Genomic DNA, 25159 nt, shown 5'->3' with positions numbered 1-25159 from the left:
TTATTATAATGTAAAATGCAGAATAAAAGTAACAAAAAAACTGGCTTTGGTAAAAACATTGTACATGCATAAAATTGTAAATTATAATACATACTATTATGCCACAGAACAGTTACCATCATATTCTATTTATACCACGTTTATCTCAATCTACCTTTTCTAGAACTGGCAGCCAAGACACCACCAGATGTAAGTTCTTCAAACACAGCCAGTCCCCATTTCGGGCACATTCTTTCAGCATCTGAATAGCTAAATCAGCTTGACCTTGACCCATAGCAACCTGCAACAACAAAATGAAAAACAGTACTAACTACAGATGTGATAATATGTCACAGAAGAGATTCAAATTAACCTGTCATACATACTGAACTCAATTATTTTGATGAGCGTTCTAAGTTTTTAGTAACACTGTTGCCATTTCCAACAGCTGTTTTTGTCCTTCAGCAATAGCAGATTTCTAATACTTTCATGTTTATTAAAAATATATTATCATTATAGGTCTGCAAGTTTCAGAACAGTATAAAGAATTCCAGAATAGTTGTGTTTCACATTCCCCTATTTCCTGCAATCCTTACGCTCTCAGACATGAACCATAAAAAAAAAAAGGAAATTTTATTTAACTGTCGTCTTGAATTCTTTGAGCATTTAATCATTAATGTTTAACCATTAATATTAATGTTTAATCACTACCACTTTTTGAAATTTACTTCTGATTTTCCCAACTCTGTGCACGTCTGGCTCTGCTCTCTAGCCGCAGGTATAATGCTGTGACGGTGTTACTCCCTAGCCGTCCATCATCCAGTAAATCCTCACATGTGGCAAGGACTCTCCACTCTGCCCACTGCTCCTCTAGGGCTGCTCAGGGTGGGGCGGGGCGGAGTGGGGTGCAGCAAGGAGAGAACAAAGACAGAGAGGCAACGGGCATCCCAAGCCCACCGGAATCCCAGTGCATGTTCCCTGGCGCTGCCGACCGCCTATGCGGAGGACTCTCAGGCAGGGCCCAGTCCGCCTCATATAGCAGACCAGCTGCAGGCGTATTCTAAGCAGGAGGGCCTGAGAGCATGGACAGTGTGCAAGCTGCAGGGTCAGAACCCGCAGGGGTCAGCCAGCAGCCCCAGGGGGGCTACACCCCACAGATCATGTGCAGTTGAGACCCCCGGAGTGTTTTTAAAGGGCCGTTTCAGGCAGAGCCACATACCACGACAGGCGGGTGTGTGTGTAGGAACTTACCAATACACACAGGGAGAGTCCTAGCTCCAGCCTCTTACTGGATACGTGGTCAAAACACTTTCAAGACGATGGTTATAGATCACTGCAAACTACAGTGATTTCATAAATCAGGACTCACCGATACCAAAAGACTGAGATTATTCCCTGCATATTCTCAGATCACAATGTCCCATAATGAATACAACATAGCATTTCATTGCTTTTCAGTTGACTTTTACAAGTATTGATTTTGTTTTTCAATTCGACTATAATGTTCTTGAGAGTGGGAACCATGTCTAATCCACTGTGTACTAAAGCATACAATAACACAGGTAAGAAATAGTCATATTGACTTTTTTAAAATTTCAAGGTCTAACCCCGAATGAAGCAAATAGGAGGTGAAACAAAGTGCTTGAATTGTTTTGATGCACTTACTAGTTTGCCATTATTAAAATGCAAAATAAACCCCACAAAAAAACCCCCAAAAAACAAAAAATGGAAGTACAGGCATGTACAACAGAATCAGAGAAAAGGGTAAGCATTTTCCTCAATGGAAATGACAGCTAAATACACACAACTCATCATTTCCCATAAAGGATAAATTATATGAAAAGAGCTTAAAGATTCATAAAACCTCAAAAAAAATATTTACTATAAAAATAAATTCTTTTAAAAAAGTACAACAGGAAAATGTCAAGAAGATGGTGAGCCGCACATCCCCTCTGAAATGTCACAACTTTTGCAATTAAAAATTACTATTTTGGGGGACAGATGGATGGCTCAGTTGGTTAAACGTGTACCTTCAGCTTAGGTCATGATCCTGGGGTCCTGGGATCAAGCCTTGCATCGGGCTCCCTGCTCCCCATGGAGCCTGCTTCTCTCTCTCCCTTTGCCCCTTCCCCTACTTGTACTCTCTCTCTCTGTCAAATCAATAAATCTTTTAAAAACATTAATTTTTTGCATCAAGAATGTATTAGCCGTAGCATATGTAACAGCACAGCAATAAAACTTTAACAGAATGAAGAGTAATTATGTCCATGTTGAAAGACTTTACTGAATTTAACAATTTTTTTTTATGATTCATAAATACAATCTTTTTTTTTATTAATATAATTTTTTATTTTTTATAAACATATATTTTTATCCCCAGGGGTACAGGTCTGTGAATCACCAGGTTTACACACTTCACAGCACTCACCAAAACACATACCCTCCCCAATGTCCATAATACCACCCCCTTCTCCAAAACCCCCTCCCCCCAGCAACCCTCAGTTTGTTTTGTGAGATTAAGAGTCACTTATGGTTTGTCTCCCTCCCAATCCCATCTTCTTTCATTTATTCTTCTCGTACCCACTTAAGCCCCCATGTTGCATCACCACTTCCTCATATCAGGGAGATCATATGATAGTTGTCTTTCTCCGCTTGACTTATTTCGCTAAGCATGATACGCTCTAGTTCCATCCATGTTGTCGCAAATGGCAAGATTTCATTTCTTTTGATGGCTGCATAGTATTCCATTGTGTATATATACCACAGGCTCAGTACACCAAAACTGACAGGTTTCAGCTGTCAAACCTATCTGTGGACCCAAACAGCTTTGCCCGCTGCTGGAATCGGTGCCAACAGAAAGGGGGTGCAGAGCAGGCCCCTCATGCAGGCTCCTCCCTGATGGCTACGAGCTGTCCCCCAGGGGCATTAGGACACCCCAGCCAGGGCAGAAGCAGATGCCCCGCGAGAGCCACCCCAACAGTGGGCCCAGCCCCCTGCTCCGTTGCTGCCTCCCGCCCGGGCTCTACACAACACGCTACTTCTCCATTCACTGCTTCATCATCACAACGGTCCCACTGAAAGCAGTTTATTTATTCCATTGTCAAAAACTGACAGTAAGTTAATACTGTGGCCAGCACGCAAGCGGAGTAGCACAAAGGAGGCCATTGGAACAGGGTAGAGCTCCTAAATTTACCTCAGAGAGAATGGTGTTCGACATGACCTCAGTTTCACTCACAAGTTTATGCAGTTCAGCCTTTGCTGGTAAATTCTGCTGTGATTTATTATAAAAGCATCCAAGTAAAATTTAAAAATTATTCTCAAAAGCTTAGCAAATATATTAGTTTCCTGTTACTGCTCTAACAAACCACCACAGTTTAGTACCTTAAAACCAGACAAAATCATTAGCAGGTTTCTGGAGACGACAGCCCCACCTAACATCAAGGAGTCTGGCTTTACCACACGGCTGGGTCTCCTGGAGGCTCGAGGACAGAATCTCCCTCTTGCTTTTCCAGCCTCCAGAAGTCGTTGGCAGCCCCTTCTGGCACCTTCCAAGTCAGCACCCCAGCGTTTCCCAGCGCTCCGGCCACAGCGCCATGAACACACCGGCATCTCCCCGCGGCCTCCCCAGCCTCCCCAATGTAAAGAGCCCATGATCACCCTGGGCCCACCTGACTGCGGAAAGACAATGTGTGCATGTGAAGACACTTACGGAACTACACGTGCAGAGCTCCTTCCCCCGCGGGAGCGGACAGCTTCACAGGCTCTGGGGAGCAGGACCTGGGCACTTTGGGGAACACTGCTTGGCCTACCACCACCAAACCCGTGTTTCCCTAACAGCCTCGGGCGGACGGGAGGAGCAGGGGCTCCAGCAGCACAGGGGCCGGGCGCTGACCTGGTGATAGCACTCTCCACTTCTCTCGGCACTGGCGAGCTCCTGGAGCTCCTGAGACGGATCGGCACCCGGGGAGATAATTATCAAGATTGGTTCGATTTCCAGTGTCTCTCTGTAGAGCCGTTTGAGATTGAGGGGGAGCGGGGACAGCTCTTTCAGTCCTGGAAGACAGATGTGAAAGACACGAAACGACAAAGTGACATGATTCCGACAAAGTCTAGTCCAGCTAATTACAGGCTGTAGCAGAAAATATAGGTGAGTGACAATCCCGGACATTATAGAGTTTCTCAACTGTAAGATCACTCACTCCTAGCGAAAACTACCATCTCACTGAACGCTCACATAAGGGCCAGGCATGGCTCTAACCCATCTCCACCTGTCATCTCTGCGAATCACTAACACCGGCAGGTGGGCGTCTGGACAGCCATGCCCAGCACCCGAAGAACACACATCTGTGCTGTGCTCTTACTGTGAGACTTTCTGCCTGCAAGAGAAGACTGAACCCAACTGCCTAGCGATACTGCTTTTTGTCCACCTCTGTGGTAATGGAGAGCCAAGTCTGTGCTGGGTGGGCACTGGAATCAGATCACATGTGGCCGAGTTAACAACTTTACCGTCATCGTTATAGGACACTTATTTTCTACCTCTGTGCATTACGAGGAGAAAGAAAGTGCTACTGAATGAGAAGAATATTAGTTTGGAGACAGAAATATATAAGCTCTCAGGTTAGCCAAGTCACCCTAAGATGACTCAGTTTCCTCAATAGTAAAACAGGCATAAAACAGCCCATAAGTCATTGGGAAGCAAAACAGGGTATAATCATCAAAGCAGATTCCATTTATAATCATAAAATCATAATAATCCCATGTCATAGGATGTTCATATAATCAGATCTATCAGATTCCATTACTCATCATGTACTCTATGACACCAGTTCCGTATGCTACATGTAAGAGAACCAACCGGCGGAAGAGTGACAGTCTTGCCAAAGGTCACCCGCAGCTAGATGCTCACCGTATTCAACAGAGTTCACATGTGTTTTCGAATCTGAAGCTCATAACTACAGAGTCCTATACAGACAAAAAATGATAATTCTGCTATTATATTCAAATCTCTTCTGCTAAAATTTAAATGCTTCTGAGATTAAAGTATTTAGTAAAAGCCCAGCTAAAGAAGACCCACTTCGATGACTAATCAAAAGAGACTTGTTTGAACTGACCTACAAAGAGGAGTATGACACAAGAGTTGAAACACAGATTAGCAGAACATAACAGAACGACTCACAGGCAAGAAAGGTGTGTCCCTCTATCCTCACAAGTACACATGATGAGACAACACTGAACCTCAGAGATTCTAAAATCACTGGAGAAAGACATCCTTTTTTGTTTGTTGTTGTTGTTTTTTGAGAAAAAACAAAGAAAGACATTCTTAAGGATTTCTGCAGCCAGCACTTTAAAATATAAATCCAATGCCCTCCAGATAGGCCAAAGAAGGCCCTTCTGGACGACCATACTGAGGAGACGGACTGCATACCTGCCCCACTGCCTTCCTCTCTTCACCACGCCAAGTCCTCAGGGAAACTCAGAACTGTCACGGGCAGACGCTCCTAACCCCCGCTGAGTTTGCGCCAACTGCCTCTCGAAGTTCACCCACCGCTCCTAGGGGCATGCCGTATGAATTTCATTTTTAATTAAGTTGATGTTGCTAACAATCATCCTGTTTTAAGACCTAATCGAAAAGAGTTCTTAACTACTTGCAGCAAGATAATTAGCTATGCTTCTGTTCACCCACTGACTCATTCCTAAGTTCAATAAACATTCTTGGCCAATTAAAATGAACTGTCTGATACTATAGTATGTATCAAAAATCTAAAAACGTGTCTGGCCTTTGACTCAGTCACTGAGACTATACTAATTTAAGAAATCATCCAGGATGCGAATGCAGAAGCACGTACAAAAACTCTCGCCGCAGCTGCTGACAGCAGTGAAAACTCGGGGGAAACAGCCTGAGGGGTCTGAGTGGTTTCTGGACGCCACCTGGTAGGGCTGAAACCCCAGTCAGGACGAGGTTAGCGGAGGCTGACTGGAAAGCAGACGGCTCCACAGACAACAGGAGTCCACACCGGCACAACCTCTGCCAGGAAGGCACAGCAAGGCACGCCCACTAGCACCAGCCACGAGCAGGTGAGGACGCGGGGCACCCGCTGCTCCCTGTCTTCTCCCAGAGCTCCCCTGAAAGATATCATGTGATAAACATCTGTGTATTTGTAGGTTCCTATAAAATAACTCCTGATTGTAACAGGTGTGTTTCTTTTGGTGGGGGGGGGGAATTACATGCCAATATAAAAGTGTCTTTAAAAACTTAAACTACAGATTACCACATCACCTCTTACATTAACAAATACAGACTACACACTCCACTAGGACAGGAATCGTGTCTGTTCTGCTCACCATTCTAGAGGCATCCTCTAGCATAAATTTAAATATTGCTTCTAAAGTTAAAATTCCACAGAAGATAAACAGATGTTCATTAACTCATTTTATATAATATTTCAAAGTACTGGAACACTTTGAATTAGAGAAAAAAAATCGTCAAAAAATATACTATTTATGATAATAGAAGTAATGTTCATGTTACTTGGAATCCCTTAACAGCCATTCTGCCCACAAAACTCCCAATAAAATAACCAATAAAATAAAATAACTGCATTTTTAACTGACCTGACCTAGATATAATCACTGGTTTTATTAAGTCCTTTTGACTCACTATATGACTAGCACTGTTAGGGTGAATCTTCCAAAACTAGTCAAACTGAAGAGCCACAGATGTTCACTGTACCATAAATTATCACGACTGAAAAATCACTGGGATCTTAAATTTTGACCATGCATCTTTAAAATATTATCATTTCTTTTCAAAGGAAAAAAAAATGAGTCAAGGTAAAAACTTAAACCTTTATTGCATTTTATTCTACTCAGATAAAATACCAAAATCATTAAAGAAGAAATAATCTACAGTATAAAAAAGAAGGAATACCAAAATCCAGCACTTTTTAGGTACCTAAGTGAGTGGACGAAGTAGCAGATAAATATCAAACTACTCTAGGCGGTGAGCACGAGGGAGCTCTTCTTCCTCACTCCCCACATCCAGCAGAGAGACTGAAACGCTTCCAGTGCACAAAATTATACTTCCTGTATCAGTGAGTGAGGACAACTCTGAAAATCGTACCACCAATGTCAAGGGAAAGAAAGAAAAGAGACAACCACTGTCTAACCCAAGGCACATCAACCAATTAAATGGGCAGAAGCTCTTTAAACCTAGACTAATACTCGAGCACAGAATCGAACAAGTCGAAATGCTCTGTGGCAGGCAGAACATGATGTGCTTCGGGGCCCTAAGCAGGCACTGCGTGAAGGCACTCCGCAGGCACGGTGACGGTTATGGACCTCACAGCAGCGCTCACCTCCATCGTCCTCGGAGGCCACTTTAATCACCTGGATCCTTAAGAACAGGAAGTTTCTCCAGCTCAAGTTGGAGAGACGCAGCAGGAGAAGCAGGACAGAGGTGGCAGAGGGAAGAGCGGAGAGCAGAGCAGAGGGGTGGGAAGCCTGAGGAGGAGCCCCTCTGCTCTTGCTGCCTGTGACCAGGGAGGACAGGGGCCACGGACCCCAGAACCCCAGTGGCCTCCGCATGCCAAGGAGGGCTCCAGGACAGGGAGGGAAGGAGGAGTTCAAGCCCACAAGGCATGCAGCTGACTCTGAGAGGAGCCTGGACCAGCTGGGAGATGCCTCCTTCCCAGCATCCTCCTCCCAGAGAGCGCAGGGCCAATGCTAGGGTTCCACCGTGTGTGCTAGGAGCAGAGAAAGCAGGCTAGCCCGGCGGGCCTCCAACCCCCCGGACCATGAGACAGTACGTGGATACCGTCGGGAGCTGCTGATTTGGGACGATTTGTTATGGAGGCAACAGAAAATGCATATGCAAGTCCTCCTGTCCTTCCCCTTTGCTCTCAGACACAGACTTTGTGAGCATGATGGAGCCACGGAGGCCACGTGCCTGGGATGGGGCACAGGCATGCGTCCAGGAAGGAGCTTCACAGCAGGGAACTTGCCTGGCTCACATTGACCTGAGGGTAGGGAGCCTCTCCGGGGCTGCCCCCAGGAACCTCACACATGCAGCACAGTCCCTGCCCAGAGCAGCTCCTTGGAAAAGTCCCAAGTCCATCCAAATTACTCACATAGCTTTTTAAGTTATTGTTTGTAAGTTTACAGATTATAAAAAGGATTGCCAAAACTTATTAAAACTCTTTCCATATGAATGATGCTTGAGAAATTATATTTAAAATCAAATCTTGACAATTTGATTAAAAAGAGATAAGTGCTTGTCATTCTCTAGCAATTTGAATTTTAAAAACTTATTCATATAGTAGAAATCCAATTTTATATAAAAACTGTATTAATAAAACCATCTGACCCAACACAAAGTCATCCAGCCACGTACCAGTACATGTAACTTCTGCTTAAAAACAGACAGAATATGACTTCAGGAGTATTTAAGTTTTCACGGCATTTGAATATGTGGGTGCATGAGGTTTTTAGTTAATGCCGTTAAACCTCAAATGTCATTGAACCTGGAGGTGAGACAGTGCCGCAACGGAAGTATTCCACGGGGCTGGTAGAAGGTCAGACTACAAAGGCAGTAAGGAAGGTCATGTGTGATGCGGTACCAAGAGGACATCTTTAAAGACCACAGGAGTGAGGAAAGACAGACACTGAAAAGCCTCTCTGGAAACTGCCCTGTTTTACTGAAATGCCCCGAGTTAGAGAAGCAGATGATAAATATAGAGAGGAGCCAGAAATATCAGTGAGTGTTGGGTCCTACAGATGGAATTAAAGCAGGCTGATGGGGGCACCTGGGTGGCTCAGTGGGTTAAGCCTCTGCCTTCCGCTCAGGTCATGATCTCAGGGTCCTGGGATTGAGCCCCACATCGGGCTCTCTGCTCGGTGGAGAGCCTGCTTTCCCCTCTCTCTCTGTCTACTTGTGATCTCTCTCTGTGTGTCAAATAAATAAATAAATAAAATCTAAAATAAAATAAAGCAGGCTGATGTGCTGCCGCTCTTCGGTGGCCCAGAAGGACCTGTCTGCAACCGCAGTACTGTGAGCTGGCATCTGAACGACAGAGAAGCTCCCCATTAAGAGAAAAAAGGGTTCAGCATGTCCAGGCGATACCTGGTGCTCATCACAACAGGTGTCACAGGCAAGTGTGAATCACTGTATCTTTCCCCTGAAATTAATAAAACACCGTATGCTAATTATATTTGAATTTTAATAAGATGACTTCTTTTTCTAAAAAAAAAGTATTAAAGGAAATAATAATCTTTACTACTGGAGAACTAAGAACTATTATTCCGGTCATTGGAAGATATCCCTGCATTGAATAAAGTCTCCAGGAAGGGACGCAAACACAGGAGGGAAAGCGCAGAGCCGCGGACCGTGCGAGTACTGTGGGGGTTCTGACCACTGGCACAAGGGGGCCAGCAAGAATAGCCCCGGATGGCGACAGACAAGCAAGCAGAGTCTTGTCAGCTTATGGAAGGACTCCAGAGTTTATTCTAAGCATTTTGGGAAGATTTTGGAGATCTTGTTCTAACATGGAGATGATTTGGTTTCAATTTTTTAAAGACCACACAGCTGTATGAAGAGCATGGGTTGGAAAGGAAGCAAGCACCCAAGGAGGTAGACCAACTAGGAACAAACACTTCTAGCCCCTCCATTCCAGAAGCTATTTAAGTCCTGCGGTACAACCAGAGACCACATAAATATGTGCCCTCACGTGGCTTATGCTCCAGTTGGAGGCCCGACAATTCACGGGCATCATAGTTCTGGAGAAAAACAAACAAGGTAAAGGAGTCAGAGTACGTTCTTTCACAGAGAGACCTCAGGGAAACTGACACTGGAAAAATGACATCTGAGCAGAGAACTGGGGAAGATAATGGGGGAGGGAGAGAGCGCTCCTGGAAGAAGGAACAGTAAGTGCAAAGGTCCTGAAACTGCAGAAACAGGGTGGAGGCTCTGGAAGAACAGGGGAAAAGGGCCATCATGGTTGGAAAAGATTAAAAAGAGGGTGGGAGTGGACGGAGATGAGACCTAAGACCGGAACAAAAGACTGAAAGACGTCAGACCGTTAAGACAAGGTAAGGATTCAGGAAGGGTGAGATGCCCTCACAAGACTTGGAACTGAGGAGAGGTAAGAGCTCACCTGTACTTCTAAGGGCGCTCTGGAGGCTATGCTGAGAACAAACTGGGAGTGGGCAAGTAGAGAGGCCCGCAGAGCAATAACTCCACTTAGCAAACTTGGCGTAAACAGAGTGAGCAGATGGCAGGGGCGACGTGAGCAGTGGGTTCCCAGCACGTTCCGAGGGCAGAGCCAAAGCTACGGCGGTGACTGGGGTGAGGATAACGGCGTGCATTCAGCGGGCAGCAAATGACACAAAGTAAATTAACTGAGCAAATTTTAGAGACTGAGTCGAAAGAACACGCTGGAGTAAGGAAGAAAAGAACAAAGAAAAGGCGTTTCTTTCAGGTGTCTGGCAGGAGCAACGGAGTGGGTGCTAGTGTAGCTGTGTCAAGAGCTTGGGCTGGTCCTGATAAACCGGCAGGACAGCACTAATGGGAAAACATCGGCCAGGCACTCGGGTATACGAGTCTAGAATTCCAGGAAGAGGTCAGGGCTGAAAACAGGAGATCGAAGAGTCAGTCATTCACAGATGACCCTGCAAGCCAGGGACGGGGGGATTTACCTAGAGAGAGAACGAAGTGAAAAGAAGAAGAGGCCAACATTTCAGAGACACGCAGAGAAACAGCCAGTACAGGGAAATGACAACGAGAGCCTGAAAGGGCTGAGGCCTGAAAGAAGAAACAAAATCACCAAGACAAGAAAGTGGAGGGCGTGTAAAGGAAGACACTGACACACGAAATAAGCCAAGGGCACAGTCGTCATTATGGCACGCGGTGTGGGACGCAGCAACACAGCAGAAGACACCACTGAATGGAAGGGGTACAGTCTGTGGGGCCATGGGGACTGGCCACAGAGGGAGCCGGCAGGACGCGGGGGGAGCACCGAGGGACTGGGTCACTGCTCTCTCCCCTGAGGGACACACTGCAGGAGCAGGCCGAGAGAGGATGTCTGGAACACAGGTTAGGTTGCCGGAGAGGGGATAAGGGCAGGAATAAAACACAAGGAGCAGCCAGGCTGGTCGTTGATGGGAGCAAGGCCATCCCTCTAACAGAAAGGCGAGCAGAACCACCGCGTGCCGTGCAGCCCCTTGGAAGACTGTAGGACGGGAAGTGCAGAACTCCTGTCTCCCTGCCTCTGTTTTCTCAGAAATGCTGGTAACAGGCTACTTTCACCAGCTAACTTCACAGTGGCAAACAGAGGAACAGATTTCATATTTATTAAATAATACGCCAACCACCCAGTACTACTTACCAGCCCTGTCGACGTTTGGCAACAAGTTAACTGTCACAAGAGAAAGTGTGCTCCTGAGTATTTTTTGACATGGACACAAACATCATTGCTAGCCAACACCTCACTTTCCAGATCCACCAGCTCGGCATTTGTGACTCTTAAAGGAGTCAGACTCTCAAAATGCCCTTTATATGTGAACGGTTGGACTACACAACCGCGTGAATACGAGAAGCACTTGGGGCACGCCACAAGCGCGCCGACTAGAAGGCCTCTCATCTGGGACCAGCAGCTCTCCCCTCATTTCTGGGAGCAGCCCCCCCGCCCCCGGCTTCTGGGGGACAAATTGCTGTTTCATGTACTTCTGGCGGGATTAGCTGCAAAAAAGGTCATGTCACCCAAGCCGAGCACAGCAGAATCCTTCCTGGGATTCGGGTGAGGCTGGGAGGGAAAGTTCTCCTTCATCACAAGGAGGTCGGCAGCCTGATGCCCAGGATACACACGAACCCTGAGACTAAGGGCAACGCACGTGCAGGAAAGAGAACGGGGACACAAAGACGGAGGGAGAAGAGGAAAGAGGGAAGATGAACGGAGGGAGAACGTGCAGGACTGAGACCAAGAAAGAGTCCACGAGCCCCGTGGGTGCAGAGCCCTGCCCCGCACCTTCCTTTCTGAGTCCTGGTTGGGACTTTTCCCCTGTTGCGCTGGAGTGACTCCGAGAGGGGCACCCGCACTCGCAACCAGGAGCTGGGCGCACAGACATTCTGCCAGATGGCAGTAAAGACAACCCAGGAGACAGACGTTCTGCCAAAGACAGGGAGACACTGCTCCTCGTGTGTAAGGAAAGGGAGGCCCAGGGCAGCGGCAGAAGCTCTCCACTCCCCCACCAGCAGCCCACCAAGTGACCGAGCTCATGGGAGTCTCGAAACGGCTGCACAACGTGCACATGCGTGTCCTACCAGAGGGCGAAGCAGAAGACGGCCAGAGTGCGGGCCGAACACTGCCCCCCTCCTCCAGGAGAGAAGCCGAAGTCGCAACTGCAACAGCTCAGAACATGACATGACGTGACATGGAAACAGGGTCACCCAGACAGAACCACTTAGCTTCCAGGGAGGTCTTCCTGGGGCAGGGCCCGTAAGACATGAGACATGTCAGGAGAGAGATATGTGGGGAAAATGCCATTCGGACGAAGCAGCTGCCAGCAAGCTACCAGGATCCCGGGAGAGGCAGGAAGGGGTTCTGCGACAGGGTTCGGAGGACGCACGGCCTGCGGGGACGCAGATTTTGGACTTCCAGCCTCCAAAGGCGGGAGCCGACCACTTCTGTTGCTTGAAGCCTGCCTGTGTATGATGCTTACCAAAGCCCCAGGAAACCAGTCTAGCTGGTGAGGGTGGGGACATCTGTGTGTGAGGGATCACGTAAGGGTTAAGGACACAGCTTTCCGTGAGCACCTGCCAAAAATATCCCTCTAAACTGAGAAAAATGTGACCCTTCAGGATTTAGCAAGAAGACGAACTATGGAGCTGGGTCTGGGTCCTGCCACTTGCTAGCTGTGGGGTTCTGTCTCCCGGTCTTTAAACCGACACTTAGACACAGCCGCTCAGAGCGCTGCCCTGGGGTGACGCGAGCGGACGGGGGTGCAGGGTGTAACAGGGGCAACTCAAGTGTGAGCCGTCAGGAGATGCAGATGTCTGAGAGGACACGAGAGAGTGGGAGCAGTGAGGCTGGGACGACCTCTCAAAAGACGACCACTGTGGTCGACTCCAACAGTGTCATAAGACAGCATGACAGGGATTACTGAGCAAAGTTTCCATGGAGGAGCATGGAAAACCCAGTATATTGTTTTCAATTTCCTGAAATTCTGTGCTAAGCTTGCTCATATGATAAATTATAATTTAATGAAAACATACATAACAGTAAAAGTTATGAAAATATCCACATAAAATTTCATAGATGGGTAAAATGTTAAAAGAAATGGAGAACTTCTAGAAAAAAAATGTCAGTATGCTTTTCTACTTATGCCAGATTTTTCATTTGCAAACTCCTGTGGTTTAGAATAAAGATTCACTACTCTTGGATGACTTTGTATTTCAACTAAAACTCTTTACAGATCCTTTCCTTAACGTAGTTTTTTTTTTAATATTTATTTTTTATTATTTTCAGTGTAACAGAATTCATTGTTTTTGCACCACACCCAGTGCTCCATGCAATCCGTGCCCTCTCCAATACCCACCACCTGGTGCCCCGACCTACCATCCCCTGCCCCTTCAAAACCCTCAGATTGTTTAGAGTCCATCGTCTCTCATGGTTCCCCTCCCCTTTCAATTTCCCCCAACTCCCTTCTCCTCTCTAACTCCCCATGTCCTCCATGCTATTTGTTATGCTCCACAAATAAGTGAAACCATATGATAATTGACTCTCTCTGCTTGACTTATTTCACTCAGCATAATCTCCTCCAGCCCCGTCCATGTTGCTACAAAAGTTGGGTATTCGTCCTTTCTGATGGAGGCATAATACTCCATAGTGTATATGGACCACATCTTCCTTATCCATTCGTCCGTTGAAGGACATCTTGGTTCTTTCCACAGTTTGGCAGCCGTGGCCATTGCTGCTATAAACACTGGGGTACAGATGGCCCTTCTTTTCACGACATCTGTATCCTTGGGGTAAATACCCAGGAGTGCAATGGCAGGGTCATAGGGAAGCTCTATTTTTAATTTCTTGAGGGATCTCCACACTGTTCTCCAAAGTGGCTGCACCAACCTGCATTCCCACCAACAGTGTAAGAGGGTTCCCCTTTCTCCACATCCTCTCCAACACATGTTGTTTCCTGTTTTGCTAATTTTGGCCATTCTAACTGGTGAAAGGTGGTATCTCAATTAGGTTTTTTTTTCTTTTTAAAGATTTTATTTATTTGACAGACAGATCACAAGCAGGCAGAGAGGCAGGCAGAGAGAGGAAGGGAAGCAGGGTCCCTGCTGAGCAGAGAATCCGATGCGGGGCTCAATCCCAGGACCCTGGGATCATGACCTGAGCCGAAGGCAGAGGCTTTAACGCACTGAGCCACCCAGGTGCCCCTCTCAATGTGGTATTAATTTGAATCACCCTGAGGGCTTGTGATGATGAACATTTTTTCATGTGTCTGATAGCCATTTGTATGTCTTCATTGGAGAAGTATATCTGTTCATATCTTCTGACCGTTTTTTAATATGATTATCTGTTTTGTGTGTGTTGAGTTTGAGAAGTTTTTATAGATCCTGGATATCAACCTTTTGTCTGTACTGTCATTTGCAAATATCTTCTCCCATTCCGTGGGTTGTCTCTTTGTTTTCTTGACTGTTTCCTTTGCTGTGCAGAAGCTTTTGATTTTGATTAAGTCCCAAAAGTTCATTTTCGCTTTTGTTTCCTTTGCCTTTGGAGACATATCTTGAAAGAAGTTGCTGTGACTGATATCGAAGAGGTTACTGCCTGTGTTCTCCTCTAGGATTCTGATGGACTCCTGTCTCACGTTGAGGTCTTTTATCCATTTTGAGTTTATCTTTGTGTACGGTGTAAAAGAATGGTCCAGTTTCATTCTTCTACATAGAGCTGCCCAGTTTTCCCAGCACCATTCATTGAAGAGACCGTCTTTTTTCCACTGTATATTTTTTCCTGTTTTGTCAAAGATTATTTGACCATAGAGTTGAGGGTCCATATCTGGGCTCTCTACTCTGTTCTACTGGTCTATGTGCCTGTTTTTATGCCAGTACCATGCTGTCTTGGTGATCACAGCTTTGTAGTAAAGCTTGAAATCAGGTAACGTGATGCCACCAGTTGTTTTTTTGTTTGTTTTTCAACATTTCCTTAGCAATTCGGGGTCTCTTCTGATTCCATACAAATTTTAGGATTATTTGCTCCAGCTCTTTGAAAAATACTGGTGGAATTTTTATTGGAATGGCATTAAAAGTACAGATTGCTCTAGGCAGTATAGACATTTTAACAATGTTTATTCTTCCGATCCAAGAGCATGGAATAGTCTTCCATCCTTTTGTGTCTTCTTCAATTTCTTTCATGAGTGTTCTGTAGTTCCTCGAGGACAGATCCTTTACCTCTTTGGTTAGGTTTATTCCCAGGTATCTTATGGTTCTTGGTGCTATAGTAAATGGAATCGATTCTCTAATTTCCCTTTCTGTATTTTCATTGTTAGTGTATAAGAAAGCCACTGATTTCTGTACATTGACTTTGTATCCTGCCACGTTACTGAATTGCTGTAGGAGTTCTAGTAGTTTGGGGGTGGAGCCTTTGGGTTTTCCATATAAAGAATCATGTCATCTGATTTAAGCAGTGAGATTGAAGCAGTGATCAAAAACCTCCCAAAAACCAAGAGCCCAGGACCTGATGGATTCCCTGGGGAATTCTATCAAACTTTCAAAGAAGAAATAACACCTATTCTCCTGAAGCTGTTTCAAAAAATTGAAACAGAAGGAAAACTTCCAGACTCCTTTTATGAAGCCAGTATCCCCAAACCAGGCAAAGACTCTACCAAAAAGGAGAATTTCAGACCAATATAATAATGAATATGGATGCTAACATTCTCAACAAGATCCTAGCAAACAGGATCCAACAGCACATTAAAAAGATTATCTACCATGACCAGGTGGGATTCATCCCTGGGCTACAAGGATGGTTCAACATTCACAAATCAATCAATGTGATACAACAAATTAATATGAGAAGAGAGAAGAACCACATGGTCCTCTCCATCGATGCAGAAAAAGCATTTGACAAGATACAGCATCCGTTCCTGATTAAAACGCTTCAAAGTATAGGGATAGAGGGAACATTCCTGAACTTCATCAAATCTATCTATGACAGACCTACAGCAAATTATCATCCTCAATGAGAAAAAGCTTGCATCCTTCCCATTGAGATCAGGAACATGACAAGGATGCCCACTCTCACCACTCTTGCTCAACATAGTGTTATAAGCCCTAGCAACAGCAATCAGACAACAAAGAGAAATAAAAGGTATCCAAATTGGCAATGAAGAAGTCAAACTCTCTCTCCTTTACGTCGTGTTTCCAAATTCTCTTGAGCAAATCAAAACAAAGTATAGTTTATTTACAAATGAGTAACTTTTAATTCTTTCTGATAAGACTATCTGAGAGATTTAAAAAATGGATTGCACAGCTTATAACCCAAAAGACAAACAAATACTTCACTTTTTGTTTGGAGAAAAAAATAATTCATTTTGAAGCCTCCCCTGCCCCCCGGCCAAGACTATGGTTATTTTTTTGTTTTACTTTAATTATCTAAGTCAAACATTGATTCCCTGCTTTTAAGTCCTAACTAAGAACAAATGTATTAATGCCTAAAGGGCTTTCACCATACAATAATTCTGTAAATTTCAAATACCATAAGTAAATACAGGATCTCAACTATGCATCAGACCTAACACAACATTAAGTTCAATCACATCCAGTAGAGTTTTGAAGATAAGCAGAAGGAAAGAAAAGATCTAATCTTCTAAACCGAGGTCAGCATAAACAAAACGTCTGCGGGAGCCAAGGTCCTGCGGCCAGTGGCCTGGCTGCAGCCGGGGACTTACCTAGAGCTCGGCAGGCAAACAGAGCCATGGCGCTCTGCAGTCGGTCTGGCCTCAGCGCCTGCACCACCAGTACCTGCCAACAAAGCGCAGGGAAGGTTAAACATAGAACCCTGGACATTTCACACCAGCGTCACTGTTACTGAACGAACAAATCTTCCCGCGGGGATATGTCCACACCCATCATCGTCCCACTATCTACTTACACAAAATGCTATGTGTTTAAGAGCGAAAATGTTACTAAAATGCACTGATTTCCTCCAACTTCTCATCAAAAGCCACCGCGAGCAAGTAGTGGTCACGGGTGAGCTGTGTCTTCTGCATCTCACAAGGGGCAGCTCAGCCGGTGAAACAAGGGTATGTAAGGGCTTTCTGATGACAGGACAACAGAGGCCCCCAAACCCTGCCTAAAATTTTCACATCACTCTTCTTATGCTCAATTATGTGTTTCCCTAGATGTTGAAGTTATCCAGTAGTTTCTCTTGGTTTTGTTTCCTTCTTGTTTGAAGCCACCCTTGGTAAAGTGTCACTCCCCACAGCGACGTGGGCAGGACAGGAGCACTGGAAGCCAAGGGAAGAGAGGCACATGGAGGGGCACTGGCCCGGACACCCGTCCCCCGTCCCCGGGGCGCCTGCTGGCACTCGGCCTCTGCCCTGAAGGCCTGCATGGGCTAGAGGGGGGCAAATACCTTGCCACGTGCCCCGAGGCCTTTTCAGGAGACACGATCCCGGGAGGTGAGGGGCAAGCCTGTGCAAACTACACCTGAAGCCCCTTCTCTCAGACTTGGTCTCTAAAGCACAGACACCCTCAGGTGGAGGCAGAGGGGTCCCACCAGCCACTCTGCGGGGACTCCATGTCCAGGGGAATGGCATAGGCACAAGGCCCTTCCCCAAGGCAACGTGACATGACCCCCGAAGGCAGAGCCCTCCTGTAAACAGCTTCAGAGTGAGACAGACGCCAGGTACTCTGAGGCAGTTAGCAAACTCACCTGTTGAAACAAGGACACTTTCTTTGCCAGAATAGACGGGAACTCTTGTTCACACACGGAGTTGTGATAGTAGGTCCGCCACAGACCCACGTCGTCGAAGCAGAGGGTCTGGTACAGGCTGGGGAGAGCGATCTGAAACACAGATATGACACTGCGCGGTGAGCGACAAGCAGACCCGGGGTGTGTGTGTGTGTGTGTGTGTGTGTGTGTGTGTACGTGTGCACGTGCATATGTATGCGTGTGTGCATGTGTATGTGCGTGTGCGTGTGCGTGTGTGTGTGTGTGTGCACCCTTTTTTGTCCATCTGTCAGCCATTTGTATGCCTTCTTCACAAAAATGTCTGTTCCAGTCTTTTCCCCATTAGAGAATAATTTCTTAGTATAATTTTTTGGAGTATATATGCTACATCAGTTTCAGATAAACAACACGGTGATCCAAATCTCTAAACGCTGCGGGGCTCCGCAGCATCACCGCGGTAGCGTCACCTGGCCCCACGGAACGCCATGGCCTCACCCGACCACACCCCTCTGCGGTGCCTGCTGTTTCCGCGACTTACTCCTTCCCTTACTTCATCCATCTTGCCTGTCCCCCTTCCCTCCGGCAGCCTCTCCTCCAAACTCTCGCCAACTATGGACTGCAAGGTCAGTGATGTGCGGCAGGAGAGAGGGAGAAGGGTCACGGAAACAGTGGCGCACTGGGAAGACCAGTGCATGTGCGGACACTAGAACGGCGCGTACCACGGCCCGGAGCCAAGTGCTCAGGGATGCGTCATCCAAGTAGCTCTACTCATCCCTAAATAACCCATCATATTGCCCAAATTTCATGAGGGAACCTAACTAAAATTAAACTTATACAGTAGAAAATTAAGTACATTTCACTTCAAATATTGTAATAAGTGATCTAAGCCTATGAGGAGAACCCCTGATGGCCGCCTGTGAAATCCAGTGGCTGTTGGCGTGTAAGCGCCCACTGCTGCCTCTACGTGCTGCGCGGCGTGTAATCACCATTTCCGGCCAGAAATCTGAGGCAGCGTGGCGGCGTGTCTGTTCCGCTGGAGTCTGGGCCCAGCGTGGCGCCCCCCAGTCCGCACACCAGTACTTGTCAGGAGTCCCCGTGCGCAGGTGGGCTCGGCCGGTGCAGCCTGTCCCGACTGACAGCCCCGACCTGGCCCCCACAGGCGCAGTGCCCACCCGTCGCAGACACGAAGCACGAGGGGCCCGACTCAGGAAAAGCCAACTGACGACAAAGCAGCCTGCGCTGACTGGACTCCCAGGCGTCTGCGAACAGACCATCCGCAGCTGCAGGAGCCTCTCAGACTCTGCCGCAACGAACCCGGGTTCAAATCCTGGCCCGGCTTCTAAGTGACCACGTCGCTCTGTGCCTGGTCTTCGCATCCAACAAGCGAGGACAGTACCAGCAGCTACCTCATCGGGGGGCTGAACACACTGCGTGAGGTGATCGGCTTTCACATTCCGCACGATGTGGTGGGCCACCAGTGGGTCACCCGCCAGTCACCCGTCAGTCACCGCGAGCCATCTGGCAGTTTTCAGCACGTGTCACCACCCTGAGGCAGCCACCATACACAGCAGGGAGGAAGGAAAGAGAAGAAACACACAGATTCCGAGGACAGTCAGCTCGCGCCCCCTCCCCACAGAAGCGCCCATGTGGCCTGAGTTCAGAACACGAACAGAAGCCTGGGCAGCTGGGCTCCAGAACCGTGGCCCACGCCCCGCCCTCAGCACCCACCTCCCACTCGGGAATGCAGGGAGGAGGACGGGGAGTCCTGGGAGACAGAGAAGGAAAACACGGTAGTTGGAAAATCAAATACTGAAGGCTTTGACTTTGGTGTCAGAAGGCCTGAGCTGCAGTCTCAGCTCCAGAACTTCCACCTGCTTGACTGACTCCGTGATTCAGCCTCTCCCTACCTCACCTGCCTCTTTTCTGAAACCGGCATAATTACGGCCTCATCAGGTTACTGTGATGATAAAGCAAGATAATATGCGCAAAGCATTTAACGATTGCTTGGCACATAATGCATCTTCAAAAATATGTGTTAAGTTAAAAAGAAACCTTAGGCTCATTCATTTAACTCACTACTATTGACTTTCATTTCTCATCCGTAAAAAGAGAACTTAATAATACCTGTCTCAGGGTTGGTATAATAACTAAATAAGATATATCATGTAGAATCACTAAATTGTATGCCTGAAACTAATACTGAACTACATATTAGCTGTAATTTAAATAAAAACAAAAAATGAAATGAATGAGATAATCCACTTAAAAATGTTTTGTTAACTGATAATGAAATGTTAACATGTATTATAAACCTTTTTTCAATAGGAAAGCTGGCTTCCCTAAATGTTTTGCATTTCCTTACTTAAAAAGAAATGAGTATGTGGGGCAAAAAAAGTATCATTACAATTTTTGGGTTACAAATGTAAGATTTTGTTCCCCAAGTGTAACTAGAGATCAGCTAGAGATCAAACAATAATCATTAATTTTCTCATTCGGAATTCATGAGCCAGGTCTTATGACTGTGTCAGAAGTGTTTCACAAGGTAACAAACTCCTAGAAAGAAGGAACCAAGACTTTTATACATCTGTGCTCTCCACCGTCAACCAGCAGATTACAAATACTTCATAAATACTATCACTTAACAGAATGCATGAACGAGGTGAAACCTACATCCCTGTTTCGTCATTAGCTTGTCCGCTCATCTTCACGAGTACAACCGGAACAGGTGTGTAACAGAGAGCGAACTATGCGTTGAGAGTACAGCGGGCACTTACTGAACAGAGGAACGTACCAGTCAGGTTTTGCACTGTCGGGGACAGCAAGCCTGACCAGGCGCAGATCCCAGTCTCTATGCACTGCAAGCTGGGAGAAACGACCACACACTGCATCGTTCTGACTCAGGAGGACAAGCGCTGTGACGTAGGAATGTTCAAGATGGATGCCAACAGAAGAGACAGGATGAAGAAAGTATGTCCTCAAATGCGAAAGCGATGTCTGCCAGGTGAGCACGGCCACAGGACAGGCCGGCTAGAGGGAGCAGCCGCGAGAAGTGTAAGTGCGAGAAACCATGTGGGGACAGACTGGAGATAGTAGGGAAGAGGCAGGCAAGGAGCAGGCCACAGACTGTCTTCTCTCCTACGCAAATGACGACGACTTGACCCTGGGAGCGATAACCAGCCCTCAGAAGGCTTTAGTAGAGCACACACTGAAGTGTGAGTCAGCTTTAAAACATAAAGGATACAACGAAACAGAGGCCTAAGATCGGAAGCAGAGGCTCTGCAGCAAAGCCCCGGTGAATGGTAAGAGTCACAATTCAGGGAGCGATGCCAAGGACAGAGAGGGGCGCGGGCGAGGGAGGAACCGCGAGGACGGGGAGGAGCTGCGGGCAAGGGACAGTTCAAAGATGAATAAAGCGAGAGAAACAGTTTGAATCGGAAACTCCTAAGTGCACTGCATCTCTCTACCAATCCTGAATTAGTCTATCGATAAGGCCTCCACACTCCATATCGTATCCTCTGTTTCCTTCTCTTCTACCCCCTGCGGGTGCACCACACAGAACCTTGTGCTGTGGAGACCAGACGTGTGTGTGCTGGAGGAAAGATGTAGCTCAGGATTAAAGGACTAATCAGAACAGAGTAACTCTCTTGACGTCCTTTACCCAGGGCTCTGATGGCAGAGTCACCGCAGTATCAACACTGAGATGAACAGGGAGCATCTGAAGAAATAAACAGGACTCGGACGCAGAAGCTGCAGCACCCCCCACAGCAGGAAAGTCACGAGTACCTTCAGTGTGGCCACTGCCCAGCTGCGCTCCTGGTCTATCCATGACGGGAGCTGATCCCGGATCCTCTGCTGGGAGTCCTTCGGAAAAGCAACGTATTCGGTGACATTCAGACTTAGAAAAATTAATAAGAGACTAGCTAACTGTATGAACTCTGATTTGAAAAACTCATTCTGTGTATTATTACTTCATTTGTTTTACGATTGTAAAATTCTATACAACACTATTGTAAAATTCATTCAATGTAACAAGGTATAATAACCATCTACACAAACGTTGCATTCATTTTCATTGTATATTATCTTTTATGAAGCTTAAAAATATAATATAATAAGAATGGCCACATATTTATATTATTTTTAATAATATCTTGCATTTCATACATAATCTAGATTTTGCATTACAGTTTGGGTATTCTGCTTTGAAGAAAACTATGATTCATTACATGTTCAAATAGAAAAGTAGTAGAGAAAAAGCTAAACTTGAATAAAGTTATCGAAAATTTTTAAAAACATTTTAAACTTCAGCTACACGAGAATTTTCCTAGTCATAACACAAAATTCTATTTTTTCAGGATTTTAAAGTGTTCTTGGGATAAAATGTGTACTGAAAGAAACTGCATTAGTTTCTTAGTATTTAATTAGTATTATTCTCATAAGAATATATGTCTCTAGGACAAAAATATTTAGATCTGTTTTATAGTATGGTAGTAGAGCCAAGAATATATTCTCTAGTTAAAGTATAATTTCAACAGAACTGTAAAATTTCTCTGAAGCAAATATCTCAGGAAGCCAAAGAGAGAACTACTTTCCCTAAGAGTGAAATAATTTTATTATTTTTACTTACAGCTTTCCGCAACATGTCTCCAACAACCACACCTGTAAACGTATCCCATTCCTATTGAATAAAAATATGATTTACTCAAAAAATATAAAAATACTAACCAGCTAACACAATTTTCTCAATTTCCCTATAAGATGGCTTACAGTGCAGCTTTCTAAGGACATGGAAAAAAAAAAAACAATAAAACTCATGTCATGTCTTCCCTTTCTGGTTCAACACTGACATCAAGAATGAGTTCATGTAGTAACATAACATATTCCTAGGCAAACAATGAGCAATAATTTTACTAAAGCAAAAGCCTAACAACAGTCTCTCTCCCTATATATATATACAATGCTTCAACATCCACAAATTTACATGTTGTGTTCAGTCAGAGTTTATCTTATTTGCCCCATTATATGCCATTTTTCACTAATAAATAAGCAATAAAGTGCATCAAAAATTTTAAAAATTCTGTATGCCGGGAAAAAACAGAGAAAAGTACTTCCATTAGCTTATCTTTTTCAGCAGATTAGGAGAAGACTGCCATTATTCTTTTTTTAAATTAATCCATAGAATCATGACTGACCCAGGGCTACAGAATCTAGTGCTCCAAGATCTCGGTCTTCCCTGCAGGTAATAATGGGCACTAGCATAGTCCTTGTTATGTACTGGTCAGCAAATAAAGAGAAAACATATAAAACTTGAGAGCAATATGGAAAAAAACAAAATTACTTCCTGCCTCCACCCAGCATGACCACTCACTCCTCTTCACTGAAATCATACAGTCATGATCAGTCACGATGGAATAGAAATGGTTACTATTACTAGACGGGGGGTCAGAGAAAAATGTTCTCTTCCCAATATTACGTACACTCCGGCAGGGAAAACCAGGGAATATTAAGTCTTACACAGTGCAGAATTTACTGATCATGGTGAAAAACACGATACAGGGGAGGGAAAGGCATCAAAGCTAATGGTGGAAACAAAAGGAGTGAGTCAAGTCCACAAATTCAGGAGAAACAATACAAGTTGGCCAGAGCAAGAGAGAAAAACAGGTACGTGGAAAGGTCTGCATTCTTCAAGTTTGATTCCAATAAGGAGAGCCCAGGACATGAAATCTGACCAAGCAGCGGGGATGGTCACAGCTGGACTGTCCGTCTGTCTGTGCGCTATTCCCCAACCTCGACGCTCCGCTCTCACTGATGACAGTGACACCAAAACCAGAAAATCGCTTACAAATAACTTTTTAAATGTCAGAAGCACACCAGAGATAGATTGGTTAGCTCTAACCTGAAGCAGGTTCTTTTCAAGGGGGAGAGGTTGATAGGGCAGACCAGGAATGAAGTTATAGACAACGAAGATGAATTATACATAAAAGACTAACACAGGGCTCTGGGCTCCAGGAGGTTTCTGGAAACGGCCCACCTTCTTGCTTCCCTTGCTGACTCGGAGCAAGTCAGTGAAGGGGGTAAAGAAGGCAGCTGTCCACCAGCACTGTTTCACTTTGTATATGTGTCAGCTCCACTGCCCGTGCGAGCAAGACAAGCAGGGGACTGGGGTTCAGAAAGGTTTAGAAACACTGGGGTAAGTCACTCTGCCTCACCATCCCTTCCACATGCTGGGCCCACCCAGAGGGGAGAAGCAGAAATCAGCATCTTGCACTAAATTTTTAACTTAGTAAAAAATCAATAGGTTGATAATTTCTAGACAAAGTTATTTCTACTCCAACCATAAATCTGCCCATTACCAAACTTCTATGTAACTCTAACCGTCTCCTCCCTTACCCCCACTTACATTTTCTTGAAAAAGTTCAGGATGCATGCCTCGAACAAAATGCAAAGCAAACATCAACTGATCAGCCTGAAAAGAATAACAAATGTTATCTTGCTGTTTCTAAATTTGTGTTTTCAGAAAAGCACAGTCCTGATAGGAATCTTTAAATGATCTACTTTTACCAATATAAGAAATGACTATCCCAGTGGCCCCTCCACAAAACAATATTTCCAAGTTGTAGGTGGGAAGGATAGAGAAAGTACCTGAAGTTTTAGAGAAAACATTAAAGATTAGTCATCATATAACTGTATATATACATCATATAATTTATATTCATTGATGTATATCATATAAATGCATGTATCATTTATATATACATCATATAATTTATGTATTAATAATATACATCATATAATTCTATGATTTAAAAGTATCATTTATATATACATCATATAATTTATGTATTAATAATATACATCATATAATTCTATGATTTAAAAACACAGGTTTATTTAACAAGCTTAAATCCAATTTTGAGGTCTGAATTACCATAAAGATCAACCCCCTGCATTAGTAATCTTCAATCTGTCATTGTGTATGCTTACATGATCCAGAACATTCTCTATGCCCTTAAATCAAGGTATTTCATTTCTAGAAAGTTATGCAAAGGGATGATGAATATATTTATAGATAAGAAATGAGGGCATTTGATGCAAGATTTTTTATTATGGAAGAAAAACTGAAACAAACCAAATGTTCAAAAGTTTATCATAAATAATATTCAAATCAAAATATATAACATAGCCCATACAATGGAAAAAAGGGCAATATGTTCATATAAACATACACGGATAAA

The 25159-nt window shown here is 45.0% G+C and overlaps 1 protein-coding gene across 6 annotated transcripts in view; it reads right to left on the bottom strand.

Moving 5' to 3' along the window:
• The window catches only part of DYNC2H1 (dynein cytoplasmic 2 heavy chain 1), a 670805-nt gene that overhangs the window by 97408 nt on the left and 548238 nt on the right, over positions 1-25159 (bottom strand). For all 6 annotated transcript variants that reach the window (XM_082683959.1, XM_082683958.1, XM_082683962.1 and 3 more), the window contains 7 exons: positions 24325-24390; positions 22552-22602; positions 21708-21785; positions 17907-18038; positions 16921-16993; positions 3872-4032; positions 155-280 (listed from right to left, as the gene is read on the bottom strand). In XM_082683959.1, the coding sequence (XP_082540085.1) occupies positions 155-280; positions 3872-4032; positions 16921-16993; positions 17907-18038; positions 21708-21785; positions 22552-22602; positions 24325-24390 (687 nt within the window). The remainder of the gene's footprint in view (positions 1-154; positions 281-3871; positions 4033-16920; positions 16994-17906; positions 18039-21707; positions 21786-22551; positions 22603-24324; positions 24391-25159) is intronic.

The sequence above is a fragment of the Mustela nivalis genome (assembly GCF_964662115.1).
Source record: "Mustela nivalis genome assembly, chromosome: 9".
In the NCBI taxonomy this organism is placed as follows: Eukaryota; Metazoa; Chordata; class Mammalia; order Carnivora; family Mustelidae; genus Mustela; species Mustela nivalis.
Note: the sequence above shows the minus strand (reverse complement) of the source record. Positions and strands in the feature narration are given on the sequence as shown.